Consider the following 16519-nt stretch of genomic DNA (forward strand, 5'->3'; position numbering starts at 1 on the left):
CAGATACCAGGGGGATGGTGTCCTATTGCATGTGCTGGTGTTTCTGGAGGGGCTGAGATGAGCAGATACCAGGGGGATGGTGTCCTTTTGCATGTTTGGTGTTTCTGGAGGGGCTGAGATGAGCAGATACCAGGGGGATGGTGTCCTATTGCATGTTTGGTGTTTCTGGAGGGGCTGAGATGAGCAGATACCAGGGGGATGCATCCAAAGCTGACATGGCCATGGCTGAGCTGTCAGGTTTATTTGGAGGGGACTCAAACTGGGACTCACTGGGAATCTTGGTCCCATCCCCTCCTCCCTGAGCCTCCCGCTGATTGTCACCTCAGGAAGCCCTGGCAGCCCCGAGCAGGCAGGAGATAGAGCTGCAGGCAGGGCCCAGCAGAGCACAACAATGAGTGGAATTTCCTCTTTGTGTCCAGGGAGAGCTGTTTGTCAGGGCTGAGATAAAGGAGGAGGGTTATCCGGAGCCCGCGGCACTCGGGGCCACGCGGCACACGCTCCAGGGGGAGACTATTTTGGGGGCTGTCACCCCATTAAAAGAAAGTTCAGTTAAGAGGATGAAAATAAATTTAATCTTGCTGAGCAGAAGTGGCTGGAGGGAACCACAGCCCTGATATGGAAAACAAAGGCTGGTTTCTTCCCCCATGACAGGGTTTCACTCTCACAGCTCAGCTCCAGCCTTCCCTGTCTGTCTGTCTGTCCATCCATCCACATCCTGCCATCAGCCCTTCCACAATATGGGGCTCAGAATCACAGGGTATTCCCACTTGGAAGGCACCCATAAGAATCATGGAGTCCAACTCCTGGCCCTGCACAGGACCATCCCCAAGATGCTGTGGTGGCAACAGCCTGGTCCAAACCCAGCCAAGGTCTGGAGACAAAGTCCTGCCTTTCCAGGAGAGGAAACCCCACCATGGACTTGCTGCTGGATTAAGGCCTGAAGGATTTGCTGTGAAAGCCAAGCAGCCAGGCTTGGGAAGAACATGTCTGCACTAAACTTAATTTATCTTCTCATTCCACAAACAACATGTTTCTTCTACTGTATTTATTTTAAACGTTCATTCAAGCTGTGCATAATATTTCAATCATTTTGAAATAGATTTATCCTCCTGCTGGCAAATGAATAAGGCATCCTGCTGACTGCTGGAGAAAGGGCCATGAATTAAAATAACTGCTTTTAGTGAACTGACATATGCTGGGTACTGTCTGCACACACACTGGGGGAGGGCCTGGTGAAAAGAGACCCCTAAAAAATAATTACAATAACAATAAAAGGAGTAGTAGTAATAATAATAATAATAATAATTAGAAAACCGACAACCCTGGCACACTGTTTGGATACTCCTCCTCCCTTGCACTGCTGGAATGTGGCAGATCCTGCTAAAGGACTCCCAGAGGCTGCCTGGATAACTCCTGCACCCAATTCCTTGGAAATTCTGCTGCTCACCCACATCAAGTGATCCAGGAGGAAAGTCCTGACACGAGTGGGAGCAGCCAAAGAGTCACATCCCCTTCCCTCTGCTGTACTTATACTCAGGAGAATTCCACTGGGAACAGCCTTTATTTCCCCTTCATTTTGCCCCCCTTGACCCACCCCTGCCCTGAACCACCACCACGGGGCTGGCCCAGCTCCTGTTCCCCACAAGAGCAGGGACAAACCACAGCAAAGAGCCAGGAATGTGAGCAGGGAGGGAAGCTGGGCAAGCTCCTGCATCCTCTGCTGGATCTGTGCTTGCTGCAGCCTGGGGAGCCTCTGACAACACCAGCACTGGCCCTAAATTGCATTTAACCCTGTGACAACATCACTGGAAGGAGTGAGGAAGGCTAAAGCTCTCTCCAAGGCTGCTTAATACACACAGAAAATACTTCCTGAGGCCAAGTTGACATTCCTGTGGTGGAAGCATCTGCCTGGGGACACTTGCACTTGAACAAACTCACTGCAGTGCAAGACAGGCAGGAATTAACCCTGCTCAGAGCAAGTGACCAAGCAAGGGGAGGCTGGAGGTGAGACAATCTCACCTCATTGCTTTTTATATTTTGATGTCAAATTTAAGCACAGAAAGCATTGAGGGGCAGAGGAGGGGCAGGCACTGAGCTCTGCCCTGTGGGACCAGGGAATGGCTGGAGCTGTGCCAGGGCAGGAACAGCACCCATGGAATGGCTGGGGCTGTGCCAGGGCAGGGACAGCACCCAGGGAATGGCTGGAGCTGTGCCAGGGCAGGGACAGCACCCAGGGAATGGCCTGAGCTGTGCCAGGGCAGGGACAGCACCCAGAGAATGGCTGGAGCTGTGCCAGGGCAGGGACAGCACCCAGGGAATGGCCTGAGCTGTGCTAGGGCAGGGACAGCACCCAGGGAATGTCTGGAGCTGTACCAGGGCAGGGACAGCACCCAGGGAAGGGCTGGAGCTGTGCCAGGGCAGGGACAGCACCCAGGGAATGGCTGGAGCTGTGCCAGGGCAGGGACAGGTTGGATCTCAGGGAAAGGCTCTTCCCCCAGAGGGTGGTGGGCACTGACCAGGCTCCCCAGGGCAGTGGGCACAGCCCCAAGGCTGCCAGAGCTCCAGGAGGGTTTGGATGATGCTCTGGGGCACAGGGGGTGACTGTTGGGGATGGGCCTGTGCAGGGCTGAGGGTTGCACTCGATGGTGCTGGTGGGTCCCTTCCAACTCAGCACATTCTGGGATTCCATAATTCCTGTGGGAGCACATCCCAAGCCAGTGGTGCTGGGACAAAGTCCCCATGTTGCTCCTCTGTGACAACCCAGCACGGGGACCCTCAGGGACGCTGGGGACCATAAGGAATACTGGGGACCCTCTGGGGGTGTTAGAGACCCTCAGGGGCTTGGGGACCCTCAGGGACTTGGGGACCCTCAGGAATACTGAGGACTCTCAGGGATGCTGGGGACCATCAAGGATGCTGGGGACCCTCAGGGATGCTGGGGACCCTCAGGGACGCTGGGGACCCTCAGGGACTTTGGGGACCCTCAGGGACTCTGGGGACCCTCAGGGACTTTGGGGACCCTCAGGGACTCTGGGAACCCTCAGGGACGCTGGGGACCCTCAGGGACTCTGGGGACCCTTAGGGACTCTGGGGACCCTCAGGGATGCTGGGGACCCTCAGGGACTCTGGGGACCCTTAGGGACTCTGGGGATCCTCAGGGATGCTGGGGATCCTCAGGGATGGTGGGGACCCTCAGGGATGCTGGGGATCCTCAGGGATGGTGGGGACCCTCAGGGACTTGGGGACCCTCAGGGACATGGGGACCCTCAGGGATGCTGGGGACTCTCAGGGATGCTGGGGACCCTCAGGGACTCTGGGGACCCTCAGGGACGCTGGGGATCCTCAGGGATGGTGGGGACCCTCAGGGATGCTGGGGACCCTCAGGGATGCTGAGGACCCTCAGGGATGCTGGGGACCCTCAGGGACTTGGGGACCCTCAGGGACTTGGGGACCCTCAGGGATGCTGAGGACCCTCAGGGATACTGGGGACCCTCAGGGACTTGGGGACCATCAAGGACGCTGGAGACCCTCATGGACGCTGGGGACCATCAAGGATGCTGGGAACTGTCAGGGATGCTGGGGATCCTCAGGGATGGTGGGGACCCTCAGGGACTTGGGGACCCTCAGGGATGCTGAGGACCCTCAGGGATGCTGGGGACCCTCAGGGACTTGGGGACCCTCAGGGGTACTGGGGAACCTCAGGGACGCTGGGGACCATCAAGGATGCTGGAGACCCTCATGGACGCTGGGGACCATCAAGGATGCTGGGAACTGTCAGGGATGCTGGGGACCCTCAGGGACGCTGAGGACCATCAAGGATGCTGGAGACCCTCATGGACTCTGGGGACTCTCAGGGATGCTGGGGACCCTCAGGGAATCTGGGGACCCTCAGGGACTCTGGGGATCATCAGGGACATTGGGGACTCTCAGGGACGCTGCCAGAGGGACGGAGCGATCCCGGAGTTGTTTTCTGTGCTGCTGCCACAGGATGGCACCGCTCACCTGCGGATCAGCCTCTCCGCGCTCCGCACAGCGCCAATTCCACAGCGCCAGCACGGCAACCTTGAAAGGCAAAGCAAGAATTTATTGGGACTGTTCCTTATTTTATTACACGGAGTTCAATGCATTTAGTGACTTGTTTTTGGCACGGGCTGTGCAAGCTGGGTGTATTTAGCCGCTTCACAGAAGTGTTGGGAGACTTAATTCGCTGCAGTGAACTCGGAGGTGACGTGTAAGTGGAGGGCTGGGGGCTGTAAACTTGGGGCTGCACAGTCGGGGGCTGGGGGTGGCTTAGGAAAGGCAGGGCTGGGTCTGGAGAGACCCACATTCCACCTGGAACTCTGCTCTGTGACTCCAGACCAGCCTCCTCTCCCTGCTCTGTGCCTCAGTTTGCCCAGCTGCTAAAAGCCAGCCCCGCGGTGGTGCTGGGTTAGGGGCTGGATTTAATCACCTTGGAGGTCTTTTCCAGCCTTGATTATCTGCAGTTCTCCCACAGAGTCCTCGCTCTGGGGTGGTTTTGCAGCAGTGCCTCAAGTTGAGCTGAAGCCCCCCGTGCTTTGGGAGTGCTCCAAGGACAGAACAGAGCTGACACCCAGTGAGGAGGCACCAGCACTGGGGTAGGGTCTGCGGAGCCATCCCACCACTTGAGAGGGTTCTGAGCGCCCAGATCCACCTCCCTTGGTGCTGCAGCGCCAGGAGATCCAAAAACACCACTATGGATCATGGAATCAGTGTCGAGAGAAGAGCAACGAGGCTGGAGAAGGGACTGGAGCACAAGTGCTGTGGGGAGAGGCTGAGGGAGCTGGGGGTGTTCAGCCTGGAGAAGAGGAGGCTCAGAGGTGACCTCAGCACTGTCTGGAACTGCCTGAAGGGAAGTTCTGGCCAGCTGGGGTTTGGTCTCTTCTCCCAGGCACTCAGCAATAGGACAAGGGGGCACGATGGGCTCAAGCTCTGCCAGGGGAAATTGAAGTTGGAGAACAGAAAGAAATTCTTTGCAGAGAGAGTGCTCAGGGATTGGAATGGGCTGCCCAGAGAGGGGGTGGATTCCCCATCCCTGGAGGTTTTTCAGCTGAGCTTGGCCGTGGCACTGAGTGCCATGATCTGGTAAAGGGACTGGAGTTGGACCAAGGGTTGGACTTGATGATCTCGGAGGTCTTTTCCAACCCAATCCATTCTGTGAGTCTGTGAGTCTATGATATGTGTGTATATATAATCTATATCTCTATCTATCTATCTATCTATCTATCTATCTATCTATCTATCTATCTATCTATCTATCTATCTATCTATCCACACACACATATATAATATATACATTTTACACGGGTCCTGAGGGTGGCAGGGAACCCAAGGCTGGTGTTCAGGTTATCACAGGTACCCTCTGCCAACACTCACAGCAAAACCCCCTCCAGCCACCACACAGAGACAGTTGGAGAACCAACCTCGTGCTCCCCAGGGCTGGAGATGTCCATCCCTGACCTGCCAGCACAGGCTGCAGCAGAGGACACTCCTCTGGCACCTGCACAGGGTGTGCAGCAGCAGGGAAGGTGAAGTGGATCCAACTTCAGACTTTACAGCTCCAGGAGACAGAAAGTTAAGGAAAAGCCAAAGCAAATAATGAGTTTGCAGCAGTTCCTGGAAAGGAAGAAGCAGCTCTTGTGGTGAAGTCTCTGTGCACCAAACTGCTGAGTGCCTGGTGCTCATCCTCCTTTAGCAACTGCAGCTGAGAAGGAGAAGAGCTGAATTTTGCCAGGGTTGTGAATTCTGACAGAACAGAAGGATCTGAGCTTTATGTGCAGGGATTTCTACCTCTGGATATGGAAAACTCACAACACACAAACTGAATTATGAGCTGTCTCTCCTCACGTGGCCTTAACCAGAGTTCTCAGTTCTGTTCTGAAATGACAGAAAAGTCTGAGCTTTATTTGCAACGAGTTCTGCTTTCACAGATGAAAACTGCCATGTGTGTGTTGTGCTGGGAATGGTGCAAAAATACACAAATAGGGTCTTTGAAGTGGATTTATAAACCCCAGCCCCTGATGTGCCTCTGGACTGCAGCTCTAATTAACACCAAATGCAGCAACGCTCGGTTCGAGGTGGGAGAACCTCCTTTGTCAGGCTGCAATCCCAAACTAATTTCACAGAAGTTATTAAGGTGTGGATCAGCACAGCAAAGCAGCCTGTAAAAACTCTGTTATTGTAACAGGATAATAAAGTGAAGCTGGCTCCCCCAGCCCAGAATTTGCAGCCTGGTGGCTCTTTCCTGGTGACAGAGAGGTGGGAAACAGCAGCTGGTCCATCCCTGCTTCCAGTGCAGAGCTCCAGACACAGCCCTGTGCTGTCATGGATGGGTGTGGAATGCTGGGCAAGTCCAGCTTCACATTAAATAATTGCATCAACAGGAGTTATGGTGCATTTCCCCCGTAATTAATGTCTCATTAGGGCTGGAGTGCACTTGTTGGACACTAGGATGAGAAATATGCCTTTCTCTTTACTAAGGGAATTCCCTCTCTCTTCTGATAGGATTTTTTAAAAATGTGGAGTTGTTGGGAAGTTCATGCTCGGGGTGGAAATACAATTTTTAGGTGTATAAAGCAGGAGGCCACTGGTGTGGAAAGGGGGCGGGTTCAGTGGAATGGAATAGGAATAGGAATAGGAATAGGAATAGGAATAGGAACAGGAACAGGAACAGGAACAGGAACAGGAACAGGAACAGGAACGGGAACGGGAACGGGAATGGGAATGGGAATGGGAATGGGAATGGGAATGGGAATGGGAATGGAATGGGAATGGGAATGGGAATGGGAATGGGAATGGAATGGGAATGGGAATGGGAATGGGAATAGGAATAGGAATAGGAATAGGAATAGGAATAGGAATAGGAATAGGAATAGGAATAGCAATAGCAATAGCAATAGGAATAGGAACAGGAACGGGAACGGGAACGGGAACGGGAACGGGAACGGGAACGGGAACGGGAACGGGAATGGGAATGGGAATGGGAATGGGAATGGGAATGGGAATGGAATGGGAATGGGAATGGGAATGGGAATGGAATGGGAATGGGAATGGGAATGGGAATAGGAATAGGAATAGGAATGGGAATGGGAATGGGAATGGGAATGGAATGGGAATGGAATGGGAATGGGAATGGGAATAGGAATAGGAATAGGAATAGGAATAGGAATAGGAATAGGAATAGGAATAGGAATAGGAATAGGAATAGGAATAGGAATAGGAATAAGAATGGGAATGGGAATGGGAATGGGAATGGGAATGGGAATGAGAATGGGACTGGGACTGGGACTAGGAATGGGAATGGGAATGGGAATGGGAATGGAATAGGAATAGGAATAGGAATAGGAATAGGAATAGGAATAGGAATAGGAATAGGAATAGGAATAGGAAGGAGTAGAACAGAATTAGAATTAGAATTAGAATTAGAATTAGAATTAGAATTAGAATAGAACAGAACAGAGTAGAGCAGAGTAGAGTAGAATAGAACAGAATAGGATAGAAATAGGATAGGATAGGATAGGATAGGATAGGATAGGATAGGATAGGATAGGATAGAATAGAATAGAATAGAATAGAATAGAATAGAATAGAATAGAATAGAATAGAATAGAATAGAATAGAGGGGACTGGTTTCAGGTCCTTGACTCTAGAAGGATTTATCATCTCCTAGTTTAGAGCATCTAATAAGTGCTCAAACTGGGAGCTCCATCCTCCAGACTCTCAGATCTTCAAAATACAGTTAAAAGCAGGTTCTAGACCTGCTGGCTGTAGTTAAGCAGTAGAAATACCCTGTTGTTCTCCCTTTTCTGATACACACACTGAGGCAGGTAGAGAACCAGCCCAGAGATCCCACTAAAAGAACTGGAGCTCTGAGCCTGTAAAGCCAGCACTGATTCTACCTGATGTACAAGCTGCAATATCTGTTTGTAGGAGGGGGAATGTCAGTTGGTTCCAGTTTGGCCTGTTTAAGGTAGACCTCACTCAGTGCTTGAACTTGGAGAGTAGAACAGGAATTCTGGGGAATTCCAGATCCCTGGAATGAACAGCTCAATCACCCCAGACTGCAGTGGGACTTGGGTCTCCTGGTGAACTCTTGAATCCTGAACTTTGATGCAGAGAAGCTTTTCTGCTGCCCCTGTTGACTCACAGCCATGTGATCCCAACCATCTGTTTGGTAAACTTTGTGATTTAAGCCTGAAATACTTGAATTCCATCTGCCTCATCCCTCTGGGAAAAGCAAAAAGTAGCATCAGTGCTGTCCAGTTCCTTGCTTGTTTTTTCTCAGTGTGCCCCAAGGAACTTGGGCTGGGAGAGGAGACCCCCCAGTTCTCACCCCTGGAATTTCCAGCCAAAGTCAGGCTGGTTTGGGGGGTACCAATGGCCCACTCCAACCTCTGTGGGGTTACTTGGTCTTTACCTGAGGAATATAAACTATCAAGGTCTTGTGTAAATGCTCTAAAAGGTGCCTGGGAAGTGCCCCAGTGGGCTGAGGTTGTCTGGAACTCTGGTGTGAGGTTTCTTTTCTCCAAGATCTCTTTATTCCATGAGAATACAGCCTGCAGTGGGAGGCAAAATCTGTCTAAAGCTTAATGTTAGCAAACACTAGCAAAGATTAATATCTCAAGCTAAATATTAGCACATTCTAGCAAAGATTAATATCAGAAAATACCCTGAAGAGAAGGATGAAGGAGACAGAGAGGACTTGAGCTGTGATGCTGCTGATCCCCTTCCATCTCAGTCTAGTAAGATGTTGGGCAGCCAGAAACAGACACTTCTTAAACTGTTGGTTGTTTTCAAGCATCTTTTTTTTTTCACCAAGGTTCCCACTGGCCAAGTCTTGCTATCAAGGACATCTTTGCACTCTGATAACCTCCAGATTCTGCCTTGAGATGTTTTTGTGCAATCTCCTCTCCTGATTTTCCTATTACTGGCAGGAGGGCAGGCACGAGAATTAAAATAAACCCCTTGATATTTCCACTGGTGACACACAGCCAGAATTAATCTTGATAGTGCTGAAGTGAAAAACAATAGAGATAAGCACCAAACCACTGACTCTTGTGACTAAATTGAGCAACCAGGGGTGAAGGCACAGAGGGAGCAGCTCTGTGCTGGTTGAGGTTGCTCTTTTTCAGAGCTAATCAGGTTGTTGTGCTGGGGCTCAGCAACAAAGGGCTGTGTGGAGGAAGGAAACGCTGTGCTGGTGCAGCTCTGGGTTCCTGAGGGTTTATCAAACCTGCAGAGAGATCCAGATATCTCCCAGGACCACCATGTGTCTGCAGAGCTGCAGGAAGTGCCTGGGCCTGACCTTTGTCCACCAGCAGAAGGTTCCTTGGCCCCGCTTGTTTGTGCAGCCTCCACCTCAGGAATGCTGTGGGGTTTGGGGAGAGGTGGGAAACACGAGCTGGCAGCAGGATGGTCACACAGAGATATTCCTGAGGGATTCTGGAGCATTCAGGAGTCACCAAACTGGGGTGGGGGCATGTCCTGGCACTGCCATCCCAGCCCTGGGTGGGGGAGCAGGGACTGCTCCTGGCTCTGCCACATCCTCGTGCCAAACCCTTCCCTGAGCCTTGGCTGCTCCTCCACTTTGCCTCTCTCTGTCTCCAGGGACAGAACCTGGAGCATGGGGTTTGGGCACCTCCATAACTAAACTAGGTCTGACTTCAAGAACTAAATTAAATCTGATCACCACTGGCTGCACAGACACAAATTATCTGGAATAAGTGGTCAATACTCATGCTCTAAATACTGTAATTAATACTATATTAATATAAATCTAAATAATACTATAAATACACTTTACAGTGATGAGGACTGATTGCCACTACTGTGCAGCTGCTTTGTTTATTGAGCTAAACTTAATACCAAGTTCCTGCTTTATCTGCAGGTATGAGAGGGCAGGGAGAGAGTGGGACAATGTGATGCCTTAGAGAAGAAAACAACCATTTATTTTGTCACATTTTTTTTACATCATCTCCTTCATACAACCGTTTCATTGTAACATTAATACATATTTTTTAAAAAAAACCCACCAAGATAGCTTGCAAAATTATATATATTTTAATATCCAAACAAAGTACATTGCATATATATAGTAGCAAAAGCCCCATTTCCATGGGTGATTTCTTCAAATACTTAAATTTCGCGATTATTGCAGAAATGTTACTTATAAACACCCCGAAAGCACTAAGACCTAAAGGGATCAGCTTGGTCTCCTTTTTCCACTTTGTTAAATAATGGCATCAGTGCTTGTGTTTAAAGTTCTGAGCAGACTCCAGAGTTGTGGGTTCAGACCCTCCTCCTGCAATGGGATGCACATGGACCAGACCTTGCCCCCAACACAGAGCCCCCCGAGGTTGTGTCTAGACTAGATTAGTTAGTTGTGATCCTGTTAATTGGTTGCCAGGTACTACAAGTCATTTAATGGGTTCTACATGGGAATCTCCCCGCCCCAACCATCTGTGCTAAACCCCAAATGTTTGTGGTTCACCCTCTGTTTATGGCACCAAACCGTTTGTGGGTCGTCAGATTAACATGTGCCAAGTCAGAGATGGCTGAAAGTTTGGGAATGTTTCAGATTTCGAGGGGAACCCCTGACAGGAGTCATCAAAAAGAGAGGTCTGCGATGATTTTATCTGTGAAGTGGTTAAGATCTTCCCAAAGCGGAAGATTTTGGCGAAAAACAAGCAGAAAATGTTGAAATAGTTGCTTTCAAATGTTGTGCATGTTTTCAATCAGCTTCAATGCAAACATGGGGGTTGATTTGCAGACAACTACAAGAGATTAATGCAAGCAAATCCTCTGCTCTAGACAAACCCAGGGCAATCTGGAAGGTTTCTGGTGACTTTGGGGTCAATTATGGATCCAATTGCAGGACCAAGGCTAAGTCCAACAGATACATTACTCGTGTCTTATTTCATTTATTTTTTTTTTTTTTTAGCAAAAAACTACAAAAGCTACAGCCCAAATGTACAGATTGAAAAGATGTACAAATTACATAAAAAAAAAAAAATTAAACAAAACCAAACCGAGCTGGTAGTAAAAAAAAAAAACAAAACAAAAAAACAAACCTGCATTTGTGACCGAGGTCAACTCGTTTTATTTTACTCTTTCTTTTAAAACTGTGAGATATAGGGAAAAATAACTCTGCATAAGTTATACAGCATCTTGCCTTGCTTTGTTGACCCTTCGGCTGATGGTCTGACAAACGCACAGCGTTCGCGAATCGCTCCCCGAGAGGCCCCTGGGGCTGCCCCCAGCCCTGGGACCTGCTGTCATCCACTGACCTCCTCTGGCTCTCAGGGCAGGTCTGGGCTTCACAGCACGGCACGGCTCGTCCTGGTTTCGGATGTTTCTGGAGTTAAGACACAGTCTAATGGAGTTGTACACTCTAGAAAAGTTCCTTCAATGCCCTTTGCTTCTTAAAATATACATGTACATATATATATATGAATATATATATTTTCTTTTAATTTCCAGTTGGGTGAAAATCCTCATCTGCCTTAAAGCTAAGATTCCAGTTGTGGTCCCCTGCAGCCCAGTGTCCTCCACTTAATGGTCAAGTTGCCCACGTGCTCCACAGTGAGAGGAAACCCCAGGTAGTCATCTTGTCCTACGACCCACTGGTGGATCTATGTCTTGTCAAAACCTTAAAAATTTCTCTAAGAATCATTCCAGGTGAGGGTGAACAATCTTCATTGTCACTTCCAACAGAGGACACAAGCATCAAACCCCAGGAAAATGCAGAGTACTGGCCCACAGAAGCATCCACCTCTCTCAGTTCAAGACACAAGAGGCAAAGTTACAAACAGTAAAAGGTTTGGTCTAGGAATAACCAATATCCAGTTTTAATTCTTCCCCCGAAAGGCCACGATTATCCATTCAGGGTCCCCCAAAAACACCATAAAAATCCCAGAAGTAAAGAAAAAGTCCAAGCAGACTCCTGAAGGCCACGTGGAGCTCCAAGCCTTTAGTAATAGGTGCCCAGGTGAGGTGTCACGTGGGCGTTGGGGTGGCGAGGGACGTTGGGGTTGGGGTAAATGCTCCCTGCAGGGGAGGTCCAATAAGGTGAGGCCGCTCCGAAGAAACTGGACGATGTGACAGGCATGGAGGAAGGGTGTGGGGGCACAAAGTTCACCTTCTGCTGGTGGGCGTGGTACGACGGCATGTAGGACAGATCCGACGGGTACTTGTACATGGAGGACTCGGTGGGGTGAGGCTGCAGGGCCTGGGCAATGCCATGAAAGTCAAATTTGTAGGCATACCTCTTGCCGTGCACCTTGGTCATGATGTTCTTGTCGTAGTAGTAGCGCAGGGCGCGGCTCAGCTTGTCGTAGTTCATGTTGGGCTTGCTCTTGCGCTCGCCCCAGCGCCGCGCCACCTCGTCGGGGTCCGTCATCTTGAACTCGCCGTTGGTGCCCTCCCAGGTGATGCAGCTGGCGTTGGAGCTGTCGGACAGCAGCTCCAGCAGGAACTGCCACAGCTGGATCTGCCCGCTGCCTGCGGGAGGAAGGGCAATGACACGGAGCTTCCTGCCCGCGGGCACGGACAATGGCAGGAAACAGAAGGGCTATCGCGCTTGGGGATGGAGAAACTGTTCCCAGCAAACAACTTAGTCAAGCCTTTGTTCTGCTCGTGGGTTTGAGGTCAGATTAGATTTCATCATGGGCGCCTTTGGCCCTGAAATCCTTGGGATATTCATCAACAGGGTTTTTCCCGAGCACACTGAGCAAAGCTTTTCCCTGACTGGATAACGGGGTTAGTTCAGCTCTCCATTGCTCACTGTTTGCCATGGAGATTGTTTTGGATACCCCCAGTTTTCTTTCCAGTTGGTGACCTGAGTTACATAAGATTATTTCCTCCCTACAGTGGATGTTTCCTGGTTTAACTCAGTGTGGTTCAGAGAGTTTTGAGGATGGTCCCTTACAGGCATTCCCTGTCTGTGTGTTCGATCAGTTCAAGCAGGATTTACTCCAGCTCTTATTCCCTAAACTCAGGATTATTTACTGCAGATGATGGGCTAGGGACAGTTATTATACAGTGAATTTCAGAGGTGTTTTGTGCCTTCAGTCATTTCATCCACAGCAGACAGTGAAAAATTAACCTGTACTGCAATTCTGAGAGACCAGCACTTCAATTCCCAAAAAATTGGATTTAGGGAGTGCTGGGTTTGGGTAAGAACATTCAGGATGGTGATTTTGGCCTGACAAATTGATGTTGCACCACTTCTCTCTAGGGATTTTTGCAGAAGACCTTATGAGGGCACAGGGACTGAGCTCAGTGGGTGTCCCAGCCCACCCCAGGGGAGGGACAGCAGCTGCTCACCCAGTACAGGCTGAGCTGCAGCTCAGCAGGAAATTTTACCCCTTTGATGATGGGGATCTGGAATATAAAGATGAACTCACCTGGATTGGCAAGACGGCTGCTGGTGGGCCCCAGGACTTGATAGGGATCTAAAAAAAAATCACCAAAAAAACTTACTTTAAAAAATGTTTCATCAAAAGAACAACAGTTTATTTGGTTTATTCTAGAAACCAAACTTTCATTTTCTTTCCCTGCTCTTACTGTCTCTTCTCCCAGGGCCTGGAACAGACCTGGTGTGCTCTTTATTTCTTTCTTAGCAAACAACCACCAAGTATTTCTGGAATCCCCAAAGGCACAGTGTTTGTGGCACTGGTTTCACAGTCTGGAATCCCTTTGGACACACCAGAGAACATGAAACGTGGAAAAAAGGACTGTGGGATAGTGGAAAGTAACGGATCAGGATTAAATATGTTTCTCCTAATAAAAAGGGCTGGGCAGCAGATGAGATTCTCAGATCCACTTGTTAGCAGCTGAGCTTGCTGCCCTCTGAGGTCCATGGAATATTCCCCAGCTCTCTCTTTTTGAAGCAAACAGAGCATTAGACAAATGAGAGTACCAGGAGTTTGTCACTGGCTCCAACGAGGCTGAGTGTTTCCTGAAAACCCCACAAAGCATTTATTAGGAATGAATTCCTTCCCTTTTTGTGGGGCCTCCTCAGCCCTAATCTCTACACTTCTCCTTTGCCTCCCTCTGCTTTTGGTGATTTGGATCTGTAGCATTTGCTGGTGGATTGAATCGATGCCAAAAGAACCAACCCCCTAAAATAAAGGAAGGGACAGAACGCAGCTGTGCAAAGCAGGGGGGTGGTATTTGGCCTTTCAGAGGCCCCTGGGGAGAGCAGCAGGAAACACCAGTGCTGCTGCCCAGTAGGGTTTGCTGTTCTGGTTGGGTTTGGTTGGGTTTGGTTTCATTTTGTTTCATTTGGGTTTGGTTTGGTTGGTTTGGGTGGTTTGGGTTTGGGTTGGGTTGGGTTGGGTTTGAGTTGGGTTGGATTGGGTTGGGTTGGGTTGGGTTTGGGTTGGGTTGGGTTGGGTTGGGTTGGGTTGGGTTGGGTTGGATTGTGTTGGGTTGGGTTTGGTTTGGTTTCATTTGGTTTGGTTTGTTGGGTTTGGTTGAGTTTGGATGAGTTTGTTTGGGTTTGTTTGGGTTTATTTGGTTTAGTTTGGTTGGGTTGGGTTTAGTTTCAGGCAGGGGAAGTCCCAGTTGTTCTCTTTGGAGACAATTCCAAGGACATGGCTGTGCCCAGAGTGAGGAGGGAACAGGCTGGCACAGCCTTGGGATGCTCCAAAGGGAATGAGCCAGTGTGAGGTACTACACGTGACTCAGGTGCCACCAGGATGTTCCTTTTGCCTGGGCAAGGACAGAGCAGCAAAGCAGGAACAGTTTGGAGCAGTCACTGTCACTGTTGAGTCACTGCCCTGACACTGCCCCGTGGGCTCTGCTGGCTCCTCACAGGAGGGAACCACAAGGATCATGGAGTCCAACCCTCAGCCCTGCTCAGGCCCATCCCCAAGAGTCACCCCCTGTGCCCCAGAGCATCATCCAAACCCTCCTGGAGCTCTGGCAGCCTTGGGGCTGTGCCCACTGCCCTGGGGAGCCTGGGCAGTGCCCACCACCCTCTGGGGGAAGAGCCTTTCCCTGAGATCCAACCTGACCCTGCCCTGGCACAGCTCCAGCCATTCCCTGGGTGCTGTCCCTGCCCTGGCACAGCTCCAGCCCTTCCCTGGGTGCTGTCCCTGCCCTGGCACAGCTCCAGCCATTCCCTGGATGCTGTCCCTGCCCTGGCACAGCTCCAGCCATTCCCTGGGTGCTGTCCCTGCCCTGGCACAGCTCAGGCCATTCCCTGGGTCCTGTCCCTGCCCTGGCACAGCTCAGGCCATTCCCTGGGTGCTGTCCCTGCCCTGGCACAGCTCCAGCCATTCCCTGGGTGCTGTCCCTGCCCTGGCACAGCTCCAGCTATTCCCTGGATGCTGTCCCTGCCCTGGCACAGCTCCAGCCATTCCCTGGATGCTGTCCCTGCCCTGGCACAGCTCCAGCCATTCCCTGGGTGCTGTCCCTGCCCTGGCACAGCTCCAGCCCTTCCCTGGGTGCTGTCCCTGCCCTGGCACAGCTCCAGCCATTCCCTGGATGCTGTCCCTGCCCTGGCACAGCTCCAGCCATTCCCTGGGTGCTGTCCCTGCCCTGGCACAGCTCAGGCCATTCCCTGGGTCCTGTCCCTGCCCTGGCACAGCTCAGGCCATTCCCTGGGTGCTGTCCCTGCCCTGGCACAGCTCCAGCCATTCCCTGGGTGCTGTCCCTGCCCTGGCACAGCTCCAGCCATTCCCTGGGTGCTGTCCCTGCCCTGGCACAGCTCCAGCCATTCCCTGGGTGCTGCCCCTGCCCTGGCACAGCTCAGGCCATTCCCTGGGTGCTGTCCCTGGTCTCCACAGAGCAGAGCTCAGTGCCTGTCCCTCCTCTGCCTCTGCCAAGGAAGTTGTACCTACACTGCGGTCTCCCCTCAGCCTCCTCTTCTCCAGCTGAACACACCAAGTGCCCTCAGTGCCCTCATGGGGCCCTTCCCCATCTTCATTGCCCCCTTTGGAGACTTGTTATATTCCAGTGCCCAAACCCACAGCTGGTGCTGCCTCTGAGCCGTTTATCCCCCCAGTGTGGGACCAATCCAAGTGCTCCAGCACAGACAAAGCCAACACCCACCTGGCTGGGGCCGCTGCTGCTCTGTTGTCTTGGTCACATTTTGTGTCCCTGCGACAGGAGGACCTGGGGGGAGAGAGAGGGATCCCATCAGTGCTGGAACAGAAGGGGAGGAGTGGGCAGAGGACAGGGAGGCACAAGGGGCATCAAACAGCAGTTACAGTGACTGGCAGGGAGATGTTTTCCAAGCCTAAGAGCTGATGTTTTCAAAATTGCACTATAAAGTTAAGAGATTTCACTGGAAATTAACAATGTCTCTGTAAAATGCAAATATGCAGGTGAGGTAAGGAAAATATTGTGCAGGTATTTATCAATGCTCTAAAGATGCAGTGAGACAAGGAAAATATTTTGTAGATATTTTATTAGTTTTCTGTCTGTCATTGCAACTTAACTCCCATTCTTCATCCGTGCTCTGAGCAGAAAACTGGATTTTTTGAAATGTTGGATT

At 50.8% G+C, this 16519-nt stretch overlaps 1 protein-coding gene across 2 annotated transcripts in view; it reads right to left on the reverse strand.

Annotated features, from left to right (window-relative positions):
* Positions 1–9939: 9939 nt before the first annotated feature.
* Positions 9940–16519, reverse strand: part of FLI1 (Fli-1 proto-oncogene, ETS transcription factor) — a 119622-nt gene continuing 113042 nt past the window's right edge. For both annotated transcript variants that reach the window (XM_071576191.1, XM_071576192.1), the window contains 3 exons: positions 16075–16137; positions 13422–13469; positions 9940–12516 (listed from right to left, as the gene is read on the reverse strand). In XM_071576191.1, the coding sequence (XP_071432292.1) occupies positions 11987–12516; positions 13422–13469; positions 16075–16137 (641 nt within the window). In that variant the 3' untranslated portion in view covers positions 9940–11986. The remainder of the gene's footprint in view (positions 12517–13421; positions 13470–16074; positions 16138–16519) is intronic.

This window comes from Pithys albifrons, chromosome 23, assembly GCF_047495875.1.
Source record: "Pithys albifrons albifrons isolate INPA30051 chromosome 23, PitAlb_v1, whole genome shotgun sequence".
In the NCBI taxonomy this organism is placed as follows: domain Eukaryota; kingdom Metazoa; phylum Chordata; class Aves; order Passeriformes; family Thamnophilidae; genus Pithys; species Pithys albifrons.